The 24,283-nt window shown below is 26.9% G+C and overlaps 1 protein-coding gene across 1 annotated transcript; it reads right to left on the reverse strand.

The window, feature by feature from the left end:
* Window positions 1-9,930: 9,930 nt before the first annotated feature.
* On the reverse strand, window positions 9,931-10,929 carry LOC119681892. The gene has a single exon (XM_038095199.1). The coding sequence runs from the start codon at window positions 10,927-10,929 to the stop codon at window positions 9,931-9,933; it is 999 nt and encodes a 332-aa protein (XP_037951127.1).
* Window positions 10,930-24,283: the final 13,354 nt, after the last annotated feature.

The raw sequence follows: 24,283 nt of genomic DNA on the forward strand, positions 1-24,283 counted from the left end.
AAAATTAATGCCCAAATTTGGTAAAAGGAGTGTGGGAAGTGATTTTTTTTGTCTTAAACAAATGTTGAACATATTTGTCACAAAATGATTACTCATACTTAAAGTATACTTCAACAAGATATTTTTAAAATGTTATTTGCATATTATTAAAGTGAACTTGTACTTTTGCTTAAGAAGGTCGAATATAGCTGGTACTAAAAATTAAGAAATATTATATAAACAAAAATAAATGTCATAAACCTTGAACCTCATTCAAAAAAATCAATTTATTTATATATAAATATTTTTAGCAATTACTTGTAGTTAGTGTTACTTTCATAAAATTTATGTAAATTTTACATAATTTGTTACATTAAATGAATTAGTAAGAACTAATGTGCTCATAAGATATTACTAAATTGTTTTTACTACTAAATACAATTTTTGTTGACAAACCTTTTTTCTTCGAATTGTTGAAACATGGCTTTTTATAAAAAATATTAGAATACATTGTAAATATTCATGAGTACTATTTATAATTTTCAAATAATAAACCTTTTATTTTATATTTTAAACATAGAGGGTCTTGTTTCAGTTTGTTTAAACTGCAGGAGGTGATTACTTAGTCTGTGAAATAATAAAATAATGTGGAGGAATAAGAATCATTTTCAATGTTTACAGAGTGTCAAAAAATTGCAAGTTCAAAAAAAGGCCTTTAGTCAATAAACTCTTAATATCACAAAAAAATTTGTCAATATAGCTTAGGTTGTAAAGTTGTGATTTTTAAGTATTCTCCAATTTAATGTCAGCATAACACTGACATTACATTTATTACATATTTTTGTTCAATAATTTCGTATTGATACTTTATTACTTTATTATATTATTAATATATTTATTACTTTATAAGTCAACAAGCTCACAAAACTGAAGCAAGCCATTAACAAAATATAAAAACATTTAAAATTTAATTTCGCACAGAAATTGTTTATCATCAATATTATAATTCCACAGTTATTTAGTAGGTAGTTCTAACAGCGACCAACAGTGACGCTTAACGTTACTGTAGGGCAGAAGTGTACGACGCGTGCAATCCTTTATTAACCGTAATCTCATTAATATCTTAGGAGTAGTCTATTCAAACAAACAAATAACAAGTTATGATTCTGAGTTAGATAAATATCAAGTCTGTAAATGCAAGCAATACATGTTGGAGACAATTTGACCGAAAGCTACAAATTTATAGAATAAGAAGGTATGAGATATAATGATTGTCATTAGTTAGAGTTTATTGGAAATCGTGTTTACGGCTTTATTTTATAAATTCCTTGTAGAAACTTAAATGGTATACATACATACTATATGTTTCTATGATATATATCATAATAAAATTAATTCAGATAATGAATAGGTTTCAGATTGGAATAACAGACTCCAAACTAGTGTTTCTCTACTTAAAACGTACTGGAAACCGGAAAAGTATTCAATCTGTTTAACAAAAACCGCTCAAATGTTTATTGTATTCTGCAAGTGCCGATCAGTAGCTTTCCAAAAAATAATAACGTTAAAGACGATCGGTAGTGGTTCAGTAATTTACAAAAGCATTATTTTTTTTTCATTGTTGGTAATTATTATACTTCCTTATCATCAAGATCGATAATGAAATAAAGTATCATCTTTTTGTGTAACGAGCACGGTAATCTATTGTAACAGCGTAAAGCGGCTAACAGGATACTATGTTATTCGGTTACTGAGCTTGTTATTCGAGATTGTGAATATCACTAACATAATTTTCTGTACCTTATTCATTATAGAATACATTGTATAATAAAAATTGGGAATTATATATAAATGTAAAATTTTATTATTTTATTAAAGCTTTTTGTGAGTTCTTTTTTTGATGGTATTAATTTAGAAATAAATTTGAAATTCAGCTTTTATTGAAGAGATTTTTATTTTATAAAATTTTGTCTATTATTTCTTAATTTATGAAATGTTATTATACGACTTCTTAGTACTTTCATTCAATGTATTAATATATAAACCGTGGATTGCATACGACATTTTATAGTGTAGTATTCGTGCAGCGTGAATAATTAATACAATTTTATGCAATTTAATTAACAGCAATTGTTGCGCAGTAAAATCTATCCTCTGAATTTATTCCACATATTAGTCACATACAGCTTTCCGACAAAGTAAATACTTCAAATATTTGAATTTAATTAAAAACAGTATTAATAATATTAATATTTATATAACATTAAATGAATTAATAAAAGATATAAATGAATTAGTCGCCGCAATGTAACCTTGACGTTAGGCAACGTAAGGTAAGGTATTTTTACCTATTGTGTTTTTATATGTAATTTTCTCGTATTTGCAAACATATCAAATGTTGTTAAAATGATGACAGCGGTTATTTTTAACTTTAAAAAGTACTTATGCTGAAACAATGTTCTTATTAGTATGTAGAGTTCTTACCCTTTTTGGTTATTTCAGCGTAATATGATATTTTCAAATTATTTAAATATGTTTAATATACCAAATATCGTATGTTAAAATGCAATACTTAGAGACAATTTTATAGTAAAGAAAAATTTGACTTAATTAATAAATAAATTTTATACTGTATATAAAGTGACATATGTACTTCTGCTGTTAATAAAATAAGTATACTCTATTACTCTAAGTAAGTCCACATTAAAGGTAATAAAGATAATGTTATCATTGAAGTAATAATGACAATATTTTCACTTGGAAACAATTAAAGAATCATAACTATTAATAAAAATGTAATGCAGTTTTAATTGAATTGTTTTAAATATCTATATACCACTTTTAAATTTTACAATAAAAAACATGACATATAATATACATATTTTAGAATAGAAAACTACGAATAAAAATGTATTCTCTGTACATAAAACATACACATATTGACAATTACGTAATTTTTATATGTTATAGATATAGACAAAAATATATATATTTTTCAACGTTTTTGTATTTCCTCAAACGATTTGGTTGTAGATATATATGAGCATGTATTTTTTTATACACAAACTTTTTCTTAACAGTTTCAAATTTTGCTTTTTTTTGCGTTCTTTTCAAAATAATGAAATGCCATTAACACTTACTAAATATCAATGAAGTTTACAAATATTTACTTATTTCTTTAACACTTTTATTTTATTGTTAAATTATTTTTTTAAGTATATCGAACTGAACAAAAAGTCATTAGTTAAGCATTTATTCAAAGAATTATGACATCGTTTATAATGATATAAAAAGCTTAAAGTGTTGCCATAAATTTTAAGCTACTTATATCGATATATTATTTCAAATATATTAATACAAAAATTATGAAAAATTGAAAAAAATTAATTATAATTGAGAAATAGAATCTAAAATATATTTGAAATATATCATAATTGCATTCAGAAAATAAATATTGTTCCATTGCGATGAGTCATTTTTAATCTTTGCGGTACATGAGATAAATACTTTAGTGTCTAAATAGTTAAATACAAAGTATTTAAAAAAGTCTACTTATAGTTTAAATATCGGATACCATATAAAGTATATATATTGTTATTAACTTTAGGTAATAAATTGATTTATTAATGTCAATGTCTGTTTGCTTTTTTTTGCAGTGTACATTAGTTATATGTAGTTATATATCGAGAACCCTACAACACACATGTATATTTTTTGCTTAAAGTTAGGGATTGATCTATTCATTTAAGTATTTCTAAATGTCTACTTATTGTGTGTTAAATTAACGTAAATATTAAGATAGCGAAATGAATCCATTAAAATTTTTTAAACTAAGCTAATGGAGTTAAATTTCTTAGATTGTTAGTATAGACATAATATTAGGTCTGTTATGTGTAGGAAAAATATCTTATTTTTGAAATAAATTATATTTAAAACGATTGAAATTTAATTTTCTTTTCACAAGACTACACTTTGGACGTGATAATCAGTTGAATTATACCTTGTAATTCGCAAATGATACTCATCTAAATGTAACGTTACTAATCGCGTTTAAGGAATTTTATCTGATAGCAATGTACATCTATTATTTCTAACCGTGATATTCCCCGAAAATTTGTTATAAGGAACTGAACCAAATATTTATAGGTATGCTAAAGATTGTTTGTAGTAACTGACACTTATGATTTAGGTAAAGCTAGCATAAAAGCCGTTGATCCAACATAAAATAAATATAAATTATATTTAATTTACTTAATTTTATAAAATTTGTATCAATAACTGTTTTCATCTTCTTGCGATCTTCCACGAATTTTAATACTTATGACTTCAATTTCTGCCTGAACATATAAATACGTAAAAAAAAATATACATATTGCAGATTTTATTAATTAATATATTATACTTTCCATTCATAAAATGCCAAAAGTTTTATTATGAACACGGAAGGTAAAGTGGATACTCGAAATTTTTACGATGGAGCCACTTATCTTACGATTTTTTTAAAATGAAAATGTCAAATCTGCTTGAAACCAAACAAGGTTGCTTATCTTGAACTAAGAACCTTAAACAACATTAAAGAGAACAATATTGTAACATTTTTCTTAATGAACCAAAAACATTTTAACAATAAATTTTTATCATTTTTGTTTTTGTATTTCGTTGTTTTGACGCGGTTACTTGCGTAACAAAAAAAAAATAAACTTATTAAAAGACAAGTTCCAAAAAAACAACGCATATATTTTGAAGGTTATTGTATCTTGGTGTATATTTAAAAAGCTATTAATACATTTAAGTAAACAAATAATAAAATAATGAACTTTGCTTTGACATTTTTTAGTAGTTAATATATATAAGTAAAATCTTCAAAAATATCTTAAAATTTTTATTATTGTTTATATATAAATTTCACGTACATACATATTAATCTATATATATTTATATATAATATATATATAGCTGTACTAACTAGATGTTTAATGTCGAATTAAAAAGAGTTCTTTCATACTACAACCTTATTAAAACTTCAGATTTAAACTATTTTAAAAATAAAGTAGATTTTTTTAATTCATTAGAATAATTTCAATCATTTCAAATTACTTAAACAATTTGGATATGTATTGTTTTATAAGCAAACGCTTTTAATAAAGTGCTTTCACTGGCACTTTTTTTCTTAAGAAAAAAAAACCACGATTTATTTTAAAATAATTTTTATTTGATCGATATTTCGGCTTATCATCAGGAAAAAGATTTGGTTTAAGTTAAATAACATTATGAAAATACTCGTTTTATTAAAAAATAACATCATCTATTTAAAGAAATTTATTATACGTATAATTTTTTTTTAGAAAATCTCTATACATACTTTTAATGCTAGTTTATAATAAAATAGTCAATGTTTTAAAGCAATATATTTCATTCAATGGTTAGTTAACTTAAAAGTTATGCCTGGTTTTCACTATATCATTTTAAATGACAATTATAATTGACTGAGGTGTCACATGCGTTTTCATTACATGACAAGAATGCGCTATGACATCATTTGACTACCCGTTTTCATTATACTGACAATATTTGACATTTAAAATGACATAGTGAAAACGAGGCGTTAAGTTAGGTAGGTTAGATTATACCGGTGATCCCAAGGGAACTCACTTAACGATGTTAACGATGTGTTAGTAATTGAAATTATTTGAATATGGTTATTATATGATAAAACATATGAAATATATCATGTAACTAAATTGCTTCTTTATATTAAAGGCGTAATATTTCGTCCAGAAGTAAAGATATTTTTTAATCGAACAAGTTTTTAATACATCAACAATTTGTGCACTATTTTATCTCTATTTTATTACAAGAAATACTACTAAAAACCTCACTTCAATCACACCTATTTATTTTAATGTTATGTGTATTATACAAAATTACATCATTAAAGTAAAGAATTTTTATAAATCAAACACTATGAAAAAATTGATAGTGGTCAATAAAAAGTTACAAGATAAAACGCTTGAAATGTGAGTCATCAACTCTAATGTGAGTTCATCAAAATCAATGCTTGTTTTTTATATAACAATGTTTATATTGTGTTTGAAAATTGAATTTTTAAAATAAAATTTTAATTTATGAAGTCATGGAAGAAAAAGAAAATTAATCTACATACACATTTTTTTTAAAAAAAAAAATTAACAATAAATATGAATGAAGTATTAAAATCAACAGTTTCACATTAATGTGTGATAACTGATGTATAAAATTTAATAGGTATGTATTTTTTTGATTAACTCAACTTGTTATAATTGATTTAAGTTAGAAGAACACTTAAAACGTAAAGATAAAATATAGTAACAAAATGGATTTAGTTTTTATATATATTAAAAAGTAATATCAAAACTATATAAAACTATATATGTATATTGCAGGGATGAACTACTATATTTGATCGAGGTTTGTGATTACTATGAAACAGGTTAAGTATCACGATATAATTTTCATTAAGCCGAATTAGACTTAGGAGCTTGAACCAACAGATTTTGCAACGCTTATTTATTTATAATTTTAGTTTATTTGGATCACGATATACTTATCACTACTTGATCTTATAATTATTATTATATAGTACAATTATATATAGTAAAATTCAACTGTTCTACCGTGTACCTGCCTATTCAAAAACCCTAATTTTTTTACCTTTAAACTTTTTTTTAAATATAATTTAAGATTAACATAATTTAATATTAATTTATGTTAAACTTAATTTTTTCAAACTATTGTCAACAGATTAAAGTTAAGTGAATTGGGGGGCTATTTTAAGGGTCTCACATAATTCAATAATGAAATCTTAATGAAGTGTTAAAAATCTATGTATAAAAATGGTGTGTATCAATAAAAATATTTTTATTAATAATTAATTTGCATTTTTATAATGTAAATTTATGTTGAGTTTTAATTATAACGTTATTCAAAAATGCTGTTATAGTTGTTAAGTTATCATTTGTAACGAATACAAATGTGCATATATTTTCGGTTAATATTGAAACTGTGGGATATATTTGTGTACGAGTATACAATATTTTTTCTTTTATCTTTCTGCGATGAGGCTTTTACGATAGTTTTATTAATTGCATGAGTAAATTAATAAGCCAAGGTTCAACTATTTAGCATAAAATGAGGCGGTATATTTTGGTTCAATAAATTTAAAGGTTTTCTAAAAATAATGTTTTGTTAAGCGGAAAATTTAAATAGATAATTTGCGTTATTTATTTTTAAAGTTGAAATATAAATATTTTTTATTTTATTTCGTCCGAATTTCTATTACTAAAATAAAAAAATAAATTTTTTTTAAAAAATTATAATGCACAATTGAAACTATTTAGGGCCTTTGTTCTATGAATTCACTTAAACACTAAACTTGTTCTTTATTTAGAAATAAATTCAGCTTTTATTAAGCAATTTTTGACATAATTCTATTATTATGTCAACCTAAACACATACACAACATAATTATGTTACAATTTGATTGATGAGAGTAGATTTGCATTTTAAAAGTATTTGTTGGTAATAAGTTTAATTTTAAGATTCTATTTCTAGCCTATTGTAGATTGAAGTACTGTAGCAAAGATTTTACAGATAGAATAGAATAGAAATAACAGGGTACTAGCTCCCATTTGAGCAGAGCACTGCGACCATGATTGATCTTTTGTGCTACAACAGACCCTAACTGAACAATAGACATTCCGCCTTTCGAATGAAGGTCAAAATGTCGGTTGTTGAGGACTTCCTAATGTCGGAAGGTGAAAGCAATTCCCGACCCAGTGATCTCCTCCTGACCCAGATCAGAGCTGGGCAGTCACATAAGATGTGGCTGGTTGTCTCCTCTGCCTCTAAGCAGAGTCTACAATCTATCTCTTCAGATAGGCCCATTTTGTTGAGATGGTAACGTAGCCCATGGTGACCCGTTAGATATCCCACTAGCATCCTCAACTCTGTTCTGCTGAAAGTGGATATCTTATTGTAGCTATAAGGGAGAACCAGCTCTTTAGCCTGACGGTTACCTCGACTGTCACGCCAGTAGCGACTTCTCTCGGTTGAAATCCAATCATTGATTAGAGACCTAGTTGTAGACCAACTTAATCCACAGAAAGGTTCTGGGCCACATATTAGAGTGGCGGATCCTGCCCGTGCAAGACTATCGGCAGACTCATTGCCATGGATTCCTGTGTGACCTGGCACCCAGCACAGTGTCACTTTATTATTGCTTGCCAACTGCTGCAGTGTGTCATAGCAGTCTGCTAGAAGCTTTGAGAAAAACTTCCAGGAGCATAACGCTTTAATTGCTGCTTGACTATCTGAATAAATACAGATTCGGGCGCCTTTCAACCCCTTGTTAATGTTGATACGAGCGCAGACCTCGATGGCGTGAACCTCTGCTTGGAAGACAGTGGGCCATATACCCAGCGGGAGCGAGATTCTGGTGTTAGGACCAAATATTCCAACTCCTTCTTTGGTTTTTGAGCCATCAGTATACCATGATATCACTTTTAGTTCAAATCCAGGAGTGCCATTTACCCAGTCCAGTCGATCGGGTATGAGGACTTCGAACTTCCTACCGAAGCGAAGTTCCATGTTCATGCGATCTGTCCTATCGCAGATCTCTATGCCAGGAACTAGTCTGCAGATAGAGTTTTGACTGACGAGACTTCCGTGCATGTTGATGACAGGGTGTAGCCTAGCTGCACTCATAGCTGCTGTCTTTTTAATAAAGAGATGCAGAGGGGTGAGACCCACTATGGACTCCAGTGCTGATGTGGGACATGTTCGAATAGTTCCCGTCATAGCGATATATACGAGTCTTTGCAGTTTATTGCATTTGACTATTGCAGCATTTTGTTGCGCTTTATTCCACCAAACAAGAGCTGCGTAGGTTACAATGGGTCTGACCATTGTGCGGTATAACCATGATATAATTCTAGGACTTATGCCCCAGGTTCTACCATATGAGGTCCTACATGTCCACATGACCCGGGTGGCTTTGCCAATTATATTATTCAGGTGAGTGTTCCAGTTAAGACGCTTATCTAGGGTGACCCCCAAATATTTGACTTCATCGGAGCATTCGATAGCCGTATCCTTAATAGATAGGGACCCAATATTTACTTTGTACCTTCTGGAAAAAGGCACAATTACCGCTTTTTTTGGGTTAATACTTAGGCCTTCTTTGATACACCAGTTCGAGACTTTGTGTAATGCCGCTTGCATTACATCTGTAATTGTGGTGTCAAATTTACCTGTAACAATGATTGCCAGGTCATCTGCATAACCTATGGCATGATATCCAGATTGCTCCAGTTTAACTAGTAAGTCATCGACTACCAGCGTCCATAACAATGGTGAGAGAACCCCACCCTGGGGGCAGCCCCGTACAGCATTAATGCTGACGATAGTGCTACCTAACTTGGAGGATATGTTCCTATCACGCAACATTCTATCTATCCACGTTATTGTACATGAGTCTATATCTTTACGGGCCAGTGCTCCAGATATGGATTCGTAAGATGTGTTATCGAAAGCTCCCTCTACGTCCAGAAATGCACATAAGGCGATCTCTTTAGATTGAAACGTGCTTTCGATTTTGCTGACTAAATGATACAGCGCGACCTCTGTAGATTTGCCTTTTGAGTAGGCATATTGGGTGGAGTGGAGTGGGACAGTTTGTTCCAATTTATTCCGTATGTACAGATCAATCAGCCTTTCGACGGTTTTCAATAAGAAAGACGTAAGACTAATGGGTCTGTAGGACTTAGGTTGGTCCATAGGTTTGTTCCCAAGTTTGGGAATGAAGATCACGTTCACTCCTCTCCAGGAATGAGGGATATAATATCTACCCTGCAATAGAGCAGGGTAGATACCATCGCCTCCAGGCGCCTTAAATGGTTGAAATGAGTTGATCGCCTATTTCACCTTGTCCCTGTCAAAAATAACACCAGATAGTGCGTATTCCTGACATGTAGGAGCAGTAACTTCCCTATATGAATGTGATGTGGGTGGTCCGGATACGGAACCAGGGAAGTGTGTTTGCAAGAGAAACTCGAGGGTATCTTCACGACCAGTAGTGAATGATCCGTCGGGTTTTTTTAAAAGTCCTACTTCATTTGTTTTGACCTTATTTAAAGCCTTGTGTAGTCTAGCAGCCTCAGGCAACCTATCAATACTATCACAATGGCTACGCCAGCTGGCCTGTTTGGACTGTCTGATTGAATTGTTGTAGTCGGTGAGTGCAGTTCTATACTGTTCCCAACTACCAGAGCGTTTTGCTCTATTGAATAAGTTTCTTACTAGTTTACGCTTATTAGCTAGTTGCATGTTCCACCAAGGAACCTTACCTCTAATCGAAGCATTACCTGCAACCGTGCTGTTGTGAAAGGAGGTCAGTAAAACCTCACCTAAATGGTTTGCAGCCAACTCTATCTCTTCACGAGTTCTTAGTGGCCTAGCTAGAGAAAAATTTTCGGAACCCACCAAGTCCCTGTACCTAAGCCAGTTGGTTTTCCTCGGCCGGTACACTTTATCTTGCTGCTCGGATATACTGGGAATTTCAAACCTAATATGTTGATGGTCTGAGAGGGACACTTCGTCCGACACTCGCCAATTCCATATAGATTCCTCAATACCCCTAGTGCAAAGAGTGAGATCTAATACCTCTTCTCTAATTGCATTAATAAAAGTGGGTTTACTACCTTTGTTAGCTATACTTAATCCTACCGACATAATATAATCTAATAGGTACTCACCCCTTTTGTTATCATTGCTGCTCCCCCACACTGTGTGGTGGGCATTAGCGTCACAGCCCAAGATTAGCTGTCGCCCAGTGGACTTGCAGAAGTTGATCAGCTGCTGGACTTCCGATGGTGGAATGGTTACTTCATCACCTGGGAAGTAGGCAGAGGCCATGACTATATCTGTGACCCCTCCTAGTGTTGGGACTTTATTTTTATTAGATTTTACAGATGTAATTAGTTAAAATCTGCAAGCACTTTATGTACTTATTGCTTTTATCATTTTTATTTGCTAATCATGGTTGTATTTTTCTATTGTTTTTATAGAATTTTAAAAAGCACAATTTTATAATCGCTATTTTATAATCTCTATTTTATATTCTCTATCGATTGTTCTTCCTTTCTTAAGGTGATCGGTGACTGAAATGTTGTGTTGACAAAAATCATAACATTATCAGCTGACGGCTATCGCCGGTTGCTGGTTTCTTCACTGACTGCCGATTTTACTATGCAGTCCAATGATAGATCAATTTATCCATTATCATATATCGAATGGAAATAATTTACTTTATTGCACTAAAAAAACTTCAAATAGTGCTGCATCAAAAATTTTCTCAAATCATTGTTTTCCACTGTAGTCCACTGTGTGCAAACACGGTACCCATTTTAGCAAACCACCTTATGGATCATCAAATTTTCTTGTTTTTATAATATTCTGATATCTTTATGCTAAGTAATCTTTACTGTTTTCACTTCTATGGTTACTCAGAAGCAGAATTTTTTTGATATTTTATGGAATAAAATATATAGAGTTCAGCATTATTGATGCTTATATGTTTGTGTTTAAACTCTGTACAATATTGTGGCCGGAATATTGTTATTTATTTTGTATAAAAATAGAAAATTATTGCTAAGTTTTTTATTTTTTGTACTTTAACATACATAATGTATATAAGTTTAATATAGTTTTCACTAATTCAAAAACATTCCCAAATAAAAATATTTCCTAAATAAAAAAATGCAGTAAAAAGGATAAATGTAGCCGAGACAGCTGCTCAAAGACAATGCACTTCAGCACATTGCGAAGGTGTTTATATAAATTAATTTTTTTATTTAAATTATTTATTAATTAAAATTTATTAAGTTTTGTTTTATAAATGCACTTATGTTTAAAATTGTACTGCCATTAAATCTTGCACAATTCACGGGTTTAATTTATTAAAGAATTCGTAAATTTCCGTACTGCGTGTCTTTGAGGTAAAAATTTATTATTTACGTTATTTTGTCAAATACTCTTTTTTTTGTTGTAAAATTCAAAATCAAGTTATAATCTATAAGAATCATGTATGGTAACGACAGCAGCAGTAACACCGTTTGTTGTTGCTGTGTTTGTTGCGTAAATATTTGATAGGCAACTACTATTGTAGTTGTTGTTGTTATAGTTATTATTACTGTAGTAATATTATTCCATATATCCAAAATCCATAGGTTTTGTTTTTAAGTTAACATTTATTTAACAAATTTATTATTTACAGTTAATTTATAATGTAAAATGTATATTATTTGTTTTTATATAATGTTTGCAAAGTAATAAAAAACACAATTAAATATTTTTAATTTCAATAATATAAAGTTTACTTTTATAATATAACTTCATTAATCTTAATTTTATATTGTAAAAAATTCAAATTCGCACTGACGGTAAATCTAATTTTTTGCTATGCAAAACTGTATGCTTTACCATACATGTGCTCACTTCACTCGTGTTTTTTCTACTCCCAGTTCTTTCTTCAAAACAAAAGTAACTGGGCATAGTTTAACACCCTACATACTTGATGAGACTGGCATCTCAACTTCGTTAGATGTTAACTTATACAAGTAATTGCGATTAAAAAATAAAAAAGTTATATAAAATAAACTTTAAATTTTGTGAAAATAAACAATTTTATTGCCAAATAGTGGGAATATTATATACAAAATGCACAAAACAAAACGATGCCAACATTGAGATAATTTTTATCAGAATTTTTTAATTTTCTGTATAATACATAATATATATATATATATATGTATACGCAAGCCAGACTTACAAATTTTTTGGTTTATTTTTTTTTTTACACACATTATTTCTACCTAAATCATTATAATCATTTATATTTTGGCATGGAAACCACATGCAATCATGGCTCAGAAGAATTCAAAGCTCTGAGTTGTATGCACAGGAATACAGGCAGACAAAAATTTGGAGTTTGGACTCAAAGTAATATGTTTTTTTTTCTTATTGGTAAAGAAGATATATACGCTAAAGCTTTTATTCATATCTGTGTTTAAGAATCTTGTAGCATAAATCAAAATTTCTTACATACAAATTTAAAATTTCAACGTTCGCATAATGTTTTGCGTATGAGTATCTTCGTTGTGTTGTAAAAAAACATTGATTTACTCTAATATGTATGCAGAAATGTTTAATGATTTATTTTTAATATATCTTGTTTATTTACTTTTTTTGTCTGCTGATTTTTTATTTTTTTAGTAAAAAGATACCAATTCGTTGTATTGCAAGTTTTTAATACCGCAAAAGACCTAAGATCGTTTGCCGCTTGAAAATTGCATTAAATTTTGTGTGCTAAAATCGTTGAAGTTGTTGCTTTTGTGGTTTTGACACAGTTTCTACTTTTAGTCTGTTTTATATCAAATATCTGTTAGTAGCACACTTCTACTTCAAAGAGTAACAGAGTTAAATGTACACAAAGGATTAGACTTATTCAAATTATTAGCTAAACATTATTTATAGTTGCTCATCTTTTAAATTAATTATAATTTGAATTATTATACACAAGCAATTTTAACAAGTTAATTATTATATTGTGCTAATGATTTATAAAACAGATAATGATTTTATTACATTAATTTAACGAAATTCATTTCAATTGTAAAAACTTTATTACATATTTTTATAGCTTTCATGAATTAATTTTTTATTAATTTATAATTTTATTTACTATTGCTTTTTTAATTTTTAATAAAATGAAATAGTATCAATACTATTAACAATGACAAGAAGATTTCTGAAATATCCTGGTAGTATTTTCTCTTAAATATAAATATGTTAATATATATCGGTCGCATATTTTTGAAGTGGTTATGCATAAACAAACAACAAATATGCAATTTTGTATTAATATTTTTTAAATATCTAAATAGATATAGTAAGAAATCACGTTTAAGATATAAAGGTCAGCTATGTCCTAAAATGTTTATGTTTTAATATACCTATGACTCATATTTTCTTATTAACAATCCCACGAAGAAAACAATTATTATATCGCTTCAGTGCTACTTTTTTTACGTAACAATTACTAATTGTAAATTATATATTATATAATATTTATATATATATATATCATATTTTTAAAATAATTATATGTTTTTTAAAAATAAAAACCTATTTAATTTATATTTTTATTTCGTGCTTTAGTAGGAATTTATTGCGGCTTCTCAAGAGCATATGCCACTACAAAGTTTATATCAGCAACACCTTTCATTGGTTCCTGAAGGGTTCAATATATATTTAAATTTCGTATATACACATATACAAATTGCATATGTATCTATCTACGTAACTTGAAAAACTTGTATCTTTCCTTTTATAATTTTTGTATTCAACTGCTAGACGGCTACTTCGCATATGTGTAATTTTTGGAAGCGTAATAAATGCTTTCATTCAAAAGAATGTATTATAGCACTTATGGAAGTGCAATTAACCTGCAATCTAATTTTTAAAATGCTAAATTAAAGTCACTTTAGTATGTATTCGCCTTAAGTATATTATATTGGTATGATAACGCATCGTCTGAGTTATTATAAAACTCCACTGTCCACTTTTCAAGTGTTTCTTTTTCTAATATCGTTAACTTTTACGGTTCTTGTTCTACCTTGTGTTGTATTGTATTTCTTGTAATGTATACCGCACGACCCATTTTTCGTATAAACGAGATAAAAATATTCTAAATAAAGTAGAGTATAGGCTTCTTTGGTAATGTTTACTCTTTTTCTAGCGTGTGTTATAAAAGCCATGTTTGTTATTTTTATGGTTTATAAAGTGTTAATCAAATACTTGTAAAATAATAGATAAATAAAGGAAATGTGATACTTTAGCGGTTTGAATAAAATAACTTAAGCATAATTTTCATTAAATTAATTTTTGTTCTGAAATCACAAATCTTTTAATAACATTTAGAATTTCATTCATGATATACATCAATTTTTTGTATAATTAAAGCTTTTTGTTTTTAAAATGATATATGAACTAATTTTCTTCTATTTCTTTTTTAATTCTAATAATTATTCAAAAATTATCAAATTACATTAAATAACCCTTAGCAGTTACCACTACTCTTTTGAGCATATTAATATTGATAACGATTTTTACTGAATAATTGTTGGTGATCTTTGTCGCATAATCGAAATTTTTATTTATTTACAAAAACAATCTAAACTAAACTGCATTATTAAAAATGAATAAATAAATCAACATTTTGTGTTGAAATATCGATTTGTGAAATATCGATCTATTATGTGAAATATCGATTTGATGATAACTTGATTTGTTAACATATCTTTTATACTAATATTAATTTGTTTTTCTTAGTATCCATGATTAATATTGTAAAGTATTGGAAATAATATACGTCATATAGTAATATATAACTTCCACGGTTATGATTTATTCACATTTAACGTATTTTTGTAATTATTTTACTAATTGTTAGCAATTAGTGAATTCACCGAACTAAAATGTTCGAGATAATTGAGTTAAAATAGCACAATTATCTAATAAACAACTTCAATTGGAAGAAGCTTATCTTACAACGTTCTAACAACGTCATAATTTTGCATATTAAAGTTTAACAAAAGAAATAAGTTTTTGGAGAAGGTAAAATTTTTATTTTTATTTTTATAATCCTTTTGAATTATTTAGTTTAGTTAAATTTAAATAGTCATTTAAATAGTTTTTTCAATGTTTACTATTTCTTTCCATGCTTATTTTATTTAGCTGTTCACTAATTGAACTGCCGTGTAAACACTTGTAATATCCGTAAAAAGGTTTAATTAAATGTAAAGTGTAAAAATAGTAAAAGGGACTTTATGATGACCCGAATTATGCATAGCAAACAATAATTGTAAAATATAGTAAAGATAGTAAAAGGGGGATTTTTTGATAACTCCGATATATATAGTATTGTATGTATGCATAGCTCATTAAAACTTTTGATTTAACAAAAACAACAAATTTTTATATATAATTCCAAAGTTCTTAAATTTGTAGTATGAGTCATAAAAGCATGTGAACATCCTATATTTAGTAAAAAAAACCAAGTATCCTTAGACGTTTATTGAACTTGTGCAATTATAATGTTATGTAAAAAGTATTTTTATTTTTATTTTAAAGCTACTTAAGTTCACAAGCAAATTTTTTGTAAATCTCTATAAGTATTTCAATATGGATTTTTATAGTCTTTTTTTTGCATCTGCATGCGAAAAAGACAGACATTAATCTTGAGAAGATTTGAGTGTGCCTCATATGCCTCGAAAGCACACAGTAACATATTCATCTGCGAACATTAAAACGTTTTAACGTTGTTTCGTTGATCTTGCCCGTTGTAGTGTTAGATATGGTTTTAGGTACATATAAATTGGCTTAGAGTGATATAGCAAACGTATTGGAATACAACATTCACAGTAGATACAACCGCAAAGGCATCCTAATATCTTGCTTAATGGTTGTTTGCAATTATTATAAGACTTGGAAAAGGTTCAAAGCATATGAAAATAAAAAAGCGATTTCCTTGGAGATAGTAAGCATTATAGAGTTTAAATGGAACTTCAACTAAATTACGGTCATTAGAAAATTAATTTGTATATAAATATATTAACTTATCTTTTTGTATTATGGAATTTAAAAACATTTTATATGCTATTAAAATTTGAGTTTGATTAATGATTTAATAATTATTAGCTTTAATATTAATATAAATATATTAATATTAATATGATATATATAATATATCAAATAAAGAGAATTTACGACTTATTAGTGAGTTACATATACAGAGAATTCAAGTGTTCTAAAAATATACTTGGAATTTCTGATAACGGATTTTTAACAGTATTTCAAACAGTTGTGTTTGTGCCTAAGAATTGACTTTATTAAAATGTTTGAATTTGAATATTATTTTATTATTAATTGTCGTTATGTAAACGTTTAATTGAAATTGTGCAATTATCGCTAATTGCGCTCTGCTCATTATAAAGTGTAAAAATAGAGTAATATGATTTATGCATGTAAAATATAATATATATAAAATATATAACTTTTGTAAAAGAGCTTTAAAAATTATTTTTTATTACTACACATGTATTTTAGCACATAAGTAAATATATATATATATAAAAGTACAATCAAAACTCTATTGAGTGGATATTAAGCGTCAGCCAATTTCGATTATAAGGGATTTTTGCTTTAAAGGGATAAAGTTAATGCTAATAATGACAAAACAAGGGTTATTTTTAGTTCAAAAATGTCCATCAAAGAGTGTCCATTAAACAGAAGTGTCGAATAGAAAAGTTCTTATTATATATTATACTATTTTTGATTCACTAAGAGTTTATAAGATGCGTTTTATGTAAATTAGTAATAATTATTTGATTTTATATACTTTACTCTTTTCCACAATTCTTTATTTAAATATAAAACCTAAACCATAACTGAAATTCTCGTAAGCATTTAGCGGATAATATAATATGCTGGGCAGATATACATTAAAAATTAGCAATTTTAGATGCGGCTTTCTAAAAGGAGCATCTTAAAACGAAGCCGTATGAAGTGAAACTAAAAGAACTTATTGTATTCCCGTTCACAGAATTACTACACAGCTACATATTTATGTTATATATATACATATTTCAGAGGATGTAAATTAAAAATCTGAAGATAGACAAATGATTTAAAAAATCTACAATAAAGTATTTGCTTGAAAATTAAATATATAATATATTAAATATCAATAAAAAAATGATAAAAAAATTACGGTACCTAGCCCTAATTTTGACACTGATTTACAAGCATTATGTGAAAATTCCAACAATCTGTTTTACTATATATAATCAATAATTACGTACTTTTTTGATAAATAATTAATAACAGTGTGTTCACTTTAAAATTATATTGCAAAATAGATATAGGTATACATAAAAATATAGATAAAATATATAAAATATATATAAAAATATAGATAGATACATAATGATAGATAAACTTCTACAGATGTTTTTAGAAAGTTATATTTGTATTCATTTCGTAGTTGGCAGATCTTTAAACTTATCTTCACTTCCTACAAATAAAGATATAGGTAAATCTATAAATCTATAAATAATTTTTTTAGAATAGACTTTTCAAAAAATTGTTTTAAGATACGCAATATTTATATAATGCTCAACAAGCTATACACTTAAGAAATTGATATTATAAATCTGTTCTCAATATTTACACAAATATGTCTATATGTATTATATCCAATTAAAATTTGTATCAATAAAGTATACCTTTTGGTTACAGCAAATTTTGCTATACCATTAGACAGAGATATATATATAGTGATATACATCTATATATAGAATAGATCTGATCGTTTGTAGGCTTAAATTTAATATTAATACTTATTAATAAATTTAATAAAGTATCTCCGACATTGTTGTAAAATTCACATAGTTATAGAAAATAGACTTACTAACAAATTTATAGTAACATAATATAACTAATAAACTGGGAAAAATATTTATCGTAAAGTGGGAATGGTACCAAATCTTATTACATATTAAAAGACTTGCGTAGTTAAAAATTGTGCTAAAAATTATATATTCCAATCCAAACTTTATAGTGCCTTCAAAATTTATGATGTAGCGGAACTTAATTATTTGATATAAGTATTGATAACGTTATTTCATACATATCTTAATTTAAAACATGATATATATTGTAATATGTATTTATCATTTGAATGTAAAATATATCATTTTTATCATAATTATTCAAAACATTTTAAATTAAAACATACCTAGGAAACTGTTGCTGAAAACTGTACCCGAACGTCGTCCTGTTGTTTTATTTTTATTCCAAATACTTTGAAAATTTATTTGATCCTTATTGGTTGACATATTGACATATTATTTAATTAAACTAAAGTTTAATGGATGTTTGGTTATTTAGTTTTTTTATTAAGAAGTAACGCATAATAATTTGTAAATTAAATCCAACAAAGGAGCTTCACTGTTAATCCTTTAATGTTATCACAACAATTTAATTTAATTTATTTTTTTATAATTTATTTTTTTTTTATTTTATTTATGGCTCAATAAGCACACTCTTTTTGAACGAGAAAAGGGTTAAACAATTTTGAACTTCTTTGTTTTAAGTTTTATTTTTCTCTTTTATAATAATTTGCTGTTTTCCTGGAAGATACCAATTTATTTATTCTTATTTATTAGCATTTTTTTGTGTTTAAATTACACGAAATATCAAACAATCACACCAGAACGCGAAGCGAAGTACCAGTGAAAGGAGTCGATTGTACGAGTATGACATATAAGGCGGACATGGCGTGCTTCATGGTTGAGTCACACACTTTTGCTATACTTGTAATGTAGGGAAAAGAGCTTTGTAGTGAACTTGGCAACGGTTGAATACCTCTGAGAAAAAACATACACACAACAGCAAACACAAGGTTTAGTGAAGTTGGCAAGACACCGAACGTACGTTTTGCGGACTATTCCAAAGATACAAAAATTGCAGACTCTGTAAATGACAATTTTATTTGGCTGATGTTTTTTTCTTTTTTTTTTTGATCACAACTTTATTTTTGCTAGGTTCTTCTGTATATAAACTAACGTGAAGTTATTTCTTTTACTTTTTATTAACCAAATTAGTTGTTGGTAGGCATACCATTTAAGCACTATTTTTGTAGACAACTTCTTTTAAATTAAATTTCTTAGAATGCTTTTTTGCAGAATTTTTTATAATTTTATAATTTTTTATATATAAGTTTTTGCTAGTTAATTTTTATTATGTTGATAGTCGATGACTATCGTTCGTTTTGTGGGTTATGATATTAAAGACTTGTATGAACTTAAACAAGAAAAATACACATTATATTAAATTACACACTTCTTACTTAGTTATTTTTGCTACCAACAGCGTTTTATAGAACCACAAAGACGGTAGCTATAGCACACGTTTTTCACACCGGGTTAAGAAACAACCTCAATATGGTTGAGTTTACTTTTCACAAGATAAAGTTATGATAAATGTCAACAAAAAATTTACTTAAGGATTATATGATATAAGAGTAGAGAGACGAAACTCTTAAAATCATGAAAAAATAATAACAAAACCAAACTATAAAAGCACTGATATAACCCAAATAGTACGTTTGTTTATTGAAATTAAAACCGTCCTATCTCTGTGTCTTTTCAGATACAAAAATTGTATCTGAAACTAAAATTGTTATTGCCTGATTTTATTATTAACTTATTAAAAATATTTGTGAGGGTATGTATCAAATTATAAAATCTCACTTTTGTGTATTATCTCTATTTCACTTTACTTTTATTTAAAAATTATTAAATTATTAATTAATAAATTATAAAATAATAAAATGTTATTGTTATAATTTAATATTGTTCAAAACACCTCTCTATATATTGAGAATTTAGTTCTTTCATCAAAACGAACATTAAATATCAATTTAGTGATTAATTTTTATGTATTAAAACAATGACCCTTTGTTTCTTATAGGATCTCCGGTGACTAATATTTATAAAACAATCCATAATATATAACAATTAAAAATACTGATTGCACCAAGAATATATATTATAATATGATCGATAATATTTTGTGATATACTGCCTGAATTCTCATAAGAAGAACAGTTCTAAAAACTTAAGAGTTTATACACTACCAAAACCATTTTATGACAAAACAGGAATCCATCACTATTTTTAAGTACCCATATCATAAAAAAAATAAAATTGATCTGGGAGACAAACATGGATCCAAACATGGTTTACAAGCCTTGTATGGCACAAGGCTTAAGGCTCATATAGCGAACTAAATAACTATCGGTACTACAATAAAAATGTTGTTTATGGATCTTGCCAAAAAAACCTTTTCTAGCTAAAATTCAGTTATTAGTTTTTTTTAATTCTTATTTGTATATTTTTATACATATATTTAATAATTTTATGAAAATATTGGTATTTCTGAAAAATTATTATTTTCACATAGCGCGTGTAGTTTTATAAAATTATCAGTAATTTTTCACTATATGTCGTGACTTTTTTTAATTATTACTCAGTGACACTAATCGGCGCCAGATATAATTTATCTTTTTTGTAATCAATTAAAACTTTAAGTAATAAATTTCATATATTATTATTAAAATCATTAACAAATTCATAATTAATCATCATTTCAAAACAAATCAAACTTTTAGATCAACGATCGATAACATTATTTGCAAAATTTTTTTTTATTTTTACTATTTTTTTTTACCACTGCACGCGTCTTTTTTGTATAAGATACTTTGTCATATATTAAAACGTATCTCTAAATTAAAAATTCATTCATTTAATTTAGTCTACGTTCTTTTAGCTGCATTTTACTTAACCGACTTACGTTGTTTAAGCTTTAACTGCCGTTTTTAAACTGCCACTGAATATTTATTTCAAATTTTAACTTCAATAATTTCACATAAATGCGCAATGATCTCTTTTTGATCTCTCTTAATTTAAAATTTTTACTCTTAACAAACAATACTGAACTTTATCAGTATAATTTTCTGTGAAGAATATTTTCTTTTAACCTAAAAACCGGCAACTGACAAGTGTATTCTTTGACAACTTTTATCTACAACGCTTCTTTAATTCATAAATATTTTTAAGAGCTTATTCAAGAGAGTAATGGTAAAACTCTACATTGTTTTGTAGAGTTTTGTGTATGTTTTTTACAATCCACAATTTAAAGTTTTAGTTCAGTAAAGCTCAAAGTTTGTTACTTGCTGATAATTTATATTATCAGATTCCTAACATTCTTATATTTGATTGTGATTTCATTAATATTGATATATACTTATATATGTACCTAAATGAGAAACATAACAGATCGTTAGCAGTTAACGTTAATACCAATTATTATTTTTTTCGGAAATATTTCAAGCTATAATAATATAGTTTGACATATAATATTAATAATACAATATTATTTTAGTCTTCTTTTAGTTTAAATATATATATATATATATTTAGATATATATTATATCGATATTATATTATATTCTATATATATCTTAAATATAAATTTCTTCTATATATATGTCTTTTACATTTTATATACAGTTTGAATGTTAATTTTTATTTATATAGAACATTTAAAAAGAAAATTAATTTTATTTTAAGCAATAAACGAATTTAATAAGAAACACTTAAGTTTGTTATATTAAGTAATATATCTTTTTATAATTTTATTTTTTTTTTATATATATTACGACGTAAGTATTCAAATGTATATTAATTAAAAAATTAATTAAAATTAATTAATTAAAACAGTATAAATACGATAAGCACTTATAGCACAAATATTTTAATGCAGATTAGATTTGTTTTGAAAAATTTTGATTGGTAACTAAATACTTAAAAAATGATTATAATCATTATTAAGAGAGTTTAAATATTAAAATGATTTTAACATAATGTCAAAATGAAAGTGCTATAATTTAACTTATGCAGTAATATCAGATGATATCATAGAAGTTGTCACGAACGAGCAAGAAGTATGTCTTCTAAGCTAAAATCTTAAGTATCACGTGTAGGTCGACACATTAAAAAAAAAATCTGCAGAATCAATACATTGTAATATGTTCTAATATTAAAGTCGCGATTGTGACTCTATCTACCCATTATACAAAGTCAAAATTGGTGTAAAATTAATTTAAGTTTAATATTTAACCAGTGCATAATATTGATTTACGCACCAACTATTACCAAGCAGATAAACTGTTAAGATAGTTTATGCCATTAATAGGTGTTTAAAAATATATCCAAAATTATTTCGTAAGATTCGCAGAACAAAAGAAAAAAAATAACGCCGGACTGTAGTAATTTCAAACTAATATAGACATGCTACAATATATAGAAAACGTTTATATTACATTTATATTATATTACAATTATATGGATAAAGCTAACACTTCATTGGCTGGTAATGCGTCACTTTTTATTTTTAGAAACTCACTTTCTCTCATTGCCAAAAAGTACAATATCCACTATAATTCTAAAATATAGAAGTTGCTTAGAAGAAAAAAAAATAATTAAATATTTTTTATGCAAATCAAAAATATTTTTAGTCCTGAAAACATGAAGACATTCTATAATAGAAGTAGACGAGTTGTTAAACCTGTCATACATCTCATATATATTCAAGGTGTAAATTAAACTGCTAAAGCAGCTAAATTTGGTTTTTATTTGTTTTGTTGTATATTATAAACACGAATAGCAACAAAAAATAATAAAAAAAAAAGTGAATTTAAATTAAATTTTTTTATTTATATATTTCTTAATTTTTTTCTTATTATTTGTTTAATTATTTATTAAATGCTTCAATTTTTTATTTAAATTTAAATTTTATTACTTTATGAAGTTACCGAATTGTCGAGCACGTCCGAATACCTCTAATATCATATTAAAAATTCCTTAATGTGCATGTATCAAAAATTTTATGGACATAAGTTACTTATACGCAATTAAGATATACAAGATTTTATATAAAATACAAAAACAAAAAGTTTAAGTAACGGACCATATTTCGGTTTATTCCTATATATTTTTATTAGAACTAATACATATATTAAATAATCTGCTCCTTAGCAGAGTACTGATAACTACTGCAACTCTGTTATGAATAGAGTGAATTTCCAAATCTAATAAATAGATCATGTTTAGCGATTTTTATTCAACGATAAATTTTGAAGTTTTGCTTTCAGATAAATATAACGTATGGTTTTGTAAACAACAGAAAATTCAAATATGTATTTTTTTATAACCATAAAATCCTGGTCCGTTTCGTCTTAATTTTGTTGGATTGATATATTGAATAGAGTAGTGCTTTTCCTTCATCTATTTCAATCCGCTTTTATTTCTTGTAAAACTGCAATACTAATATTATATGGAAATAAATACTCCATCCGGTATTTCTACCATTTTCCCCATATTGAATCATTATTTATATATTCTATGTTGCAAATCTGTAATCATTATCAACTAACATTTATTATTTGCATATCTCTTGATCGGTGTTATCCCAGGCTATGATTATTGGCTTTGATTGTTGGCTCTGAAAACTACTAGTCCTTTTATTAAAATTCCACTGGAACTATGTAAATATATTTTACTTATATTCAGAATATTTAGAATAT

This window comes from Teleopsis dalmanni, chromosome 1, assembly GCF_002237135.1.
Source record: "Teleopsis dalmanni isolate 2A chromosome 1, ASM223713v2, whole genome shotgun sequence".
NCBI lineage: Eukaryota > Metazoa > Arthropoda > Insecta > Diptera > Diopsidae > Teleopsis > Teleopsis dalmanni.

Excerpts from the sequence above, each read along its gene's own strand:
- LOC119681892 (XM_038095199.1), bottom strand. The coding sequence starts at position 10,929 with ATGGCCTCTGCCTACTTCCCAGGTGATGAAGTAACCATTCCACCATCG.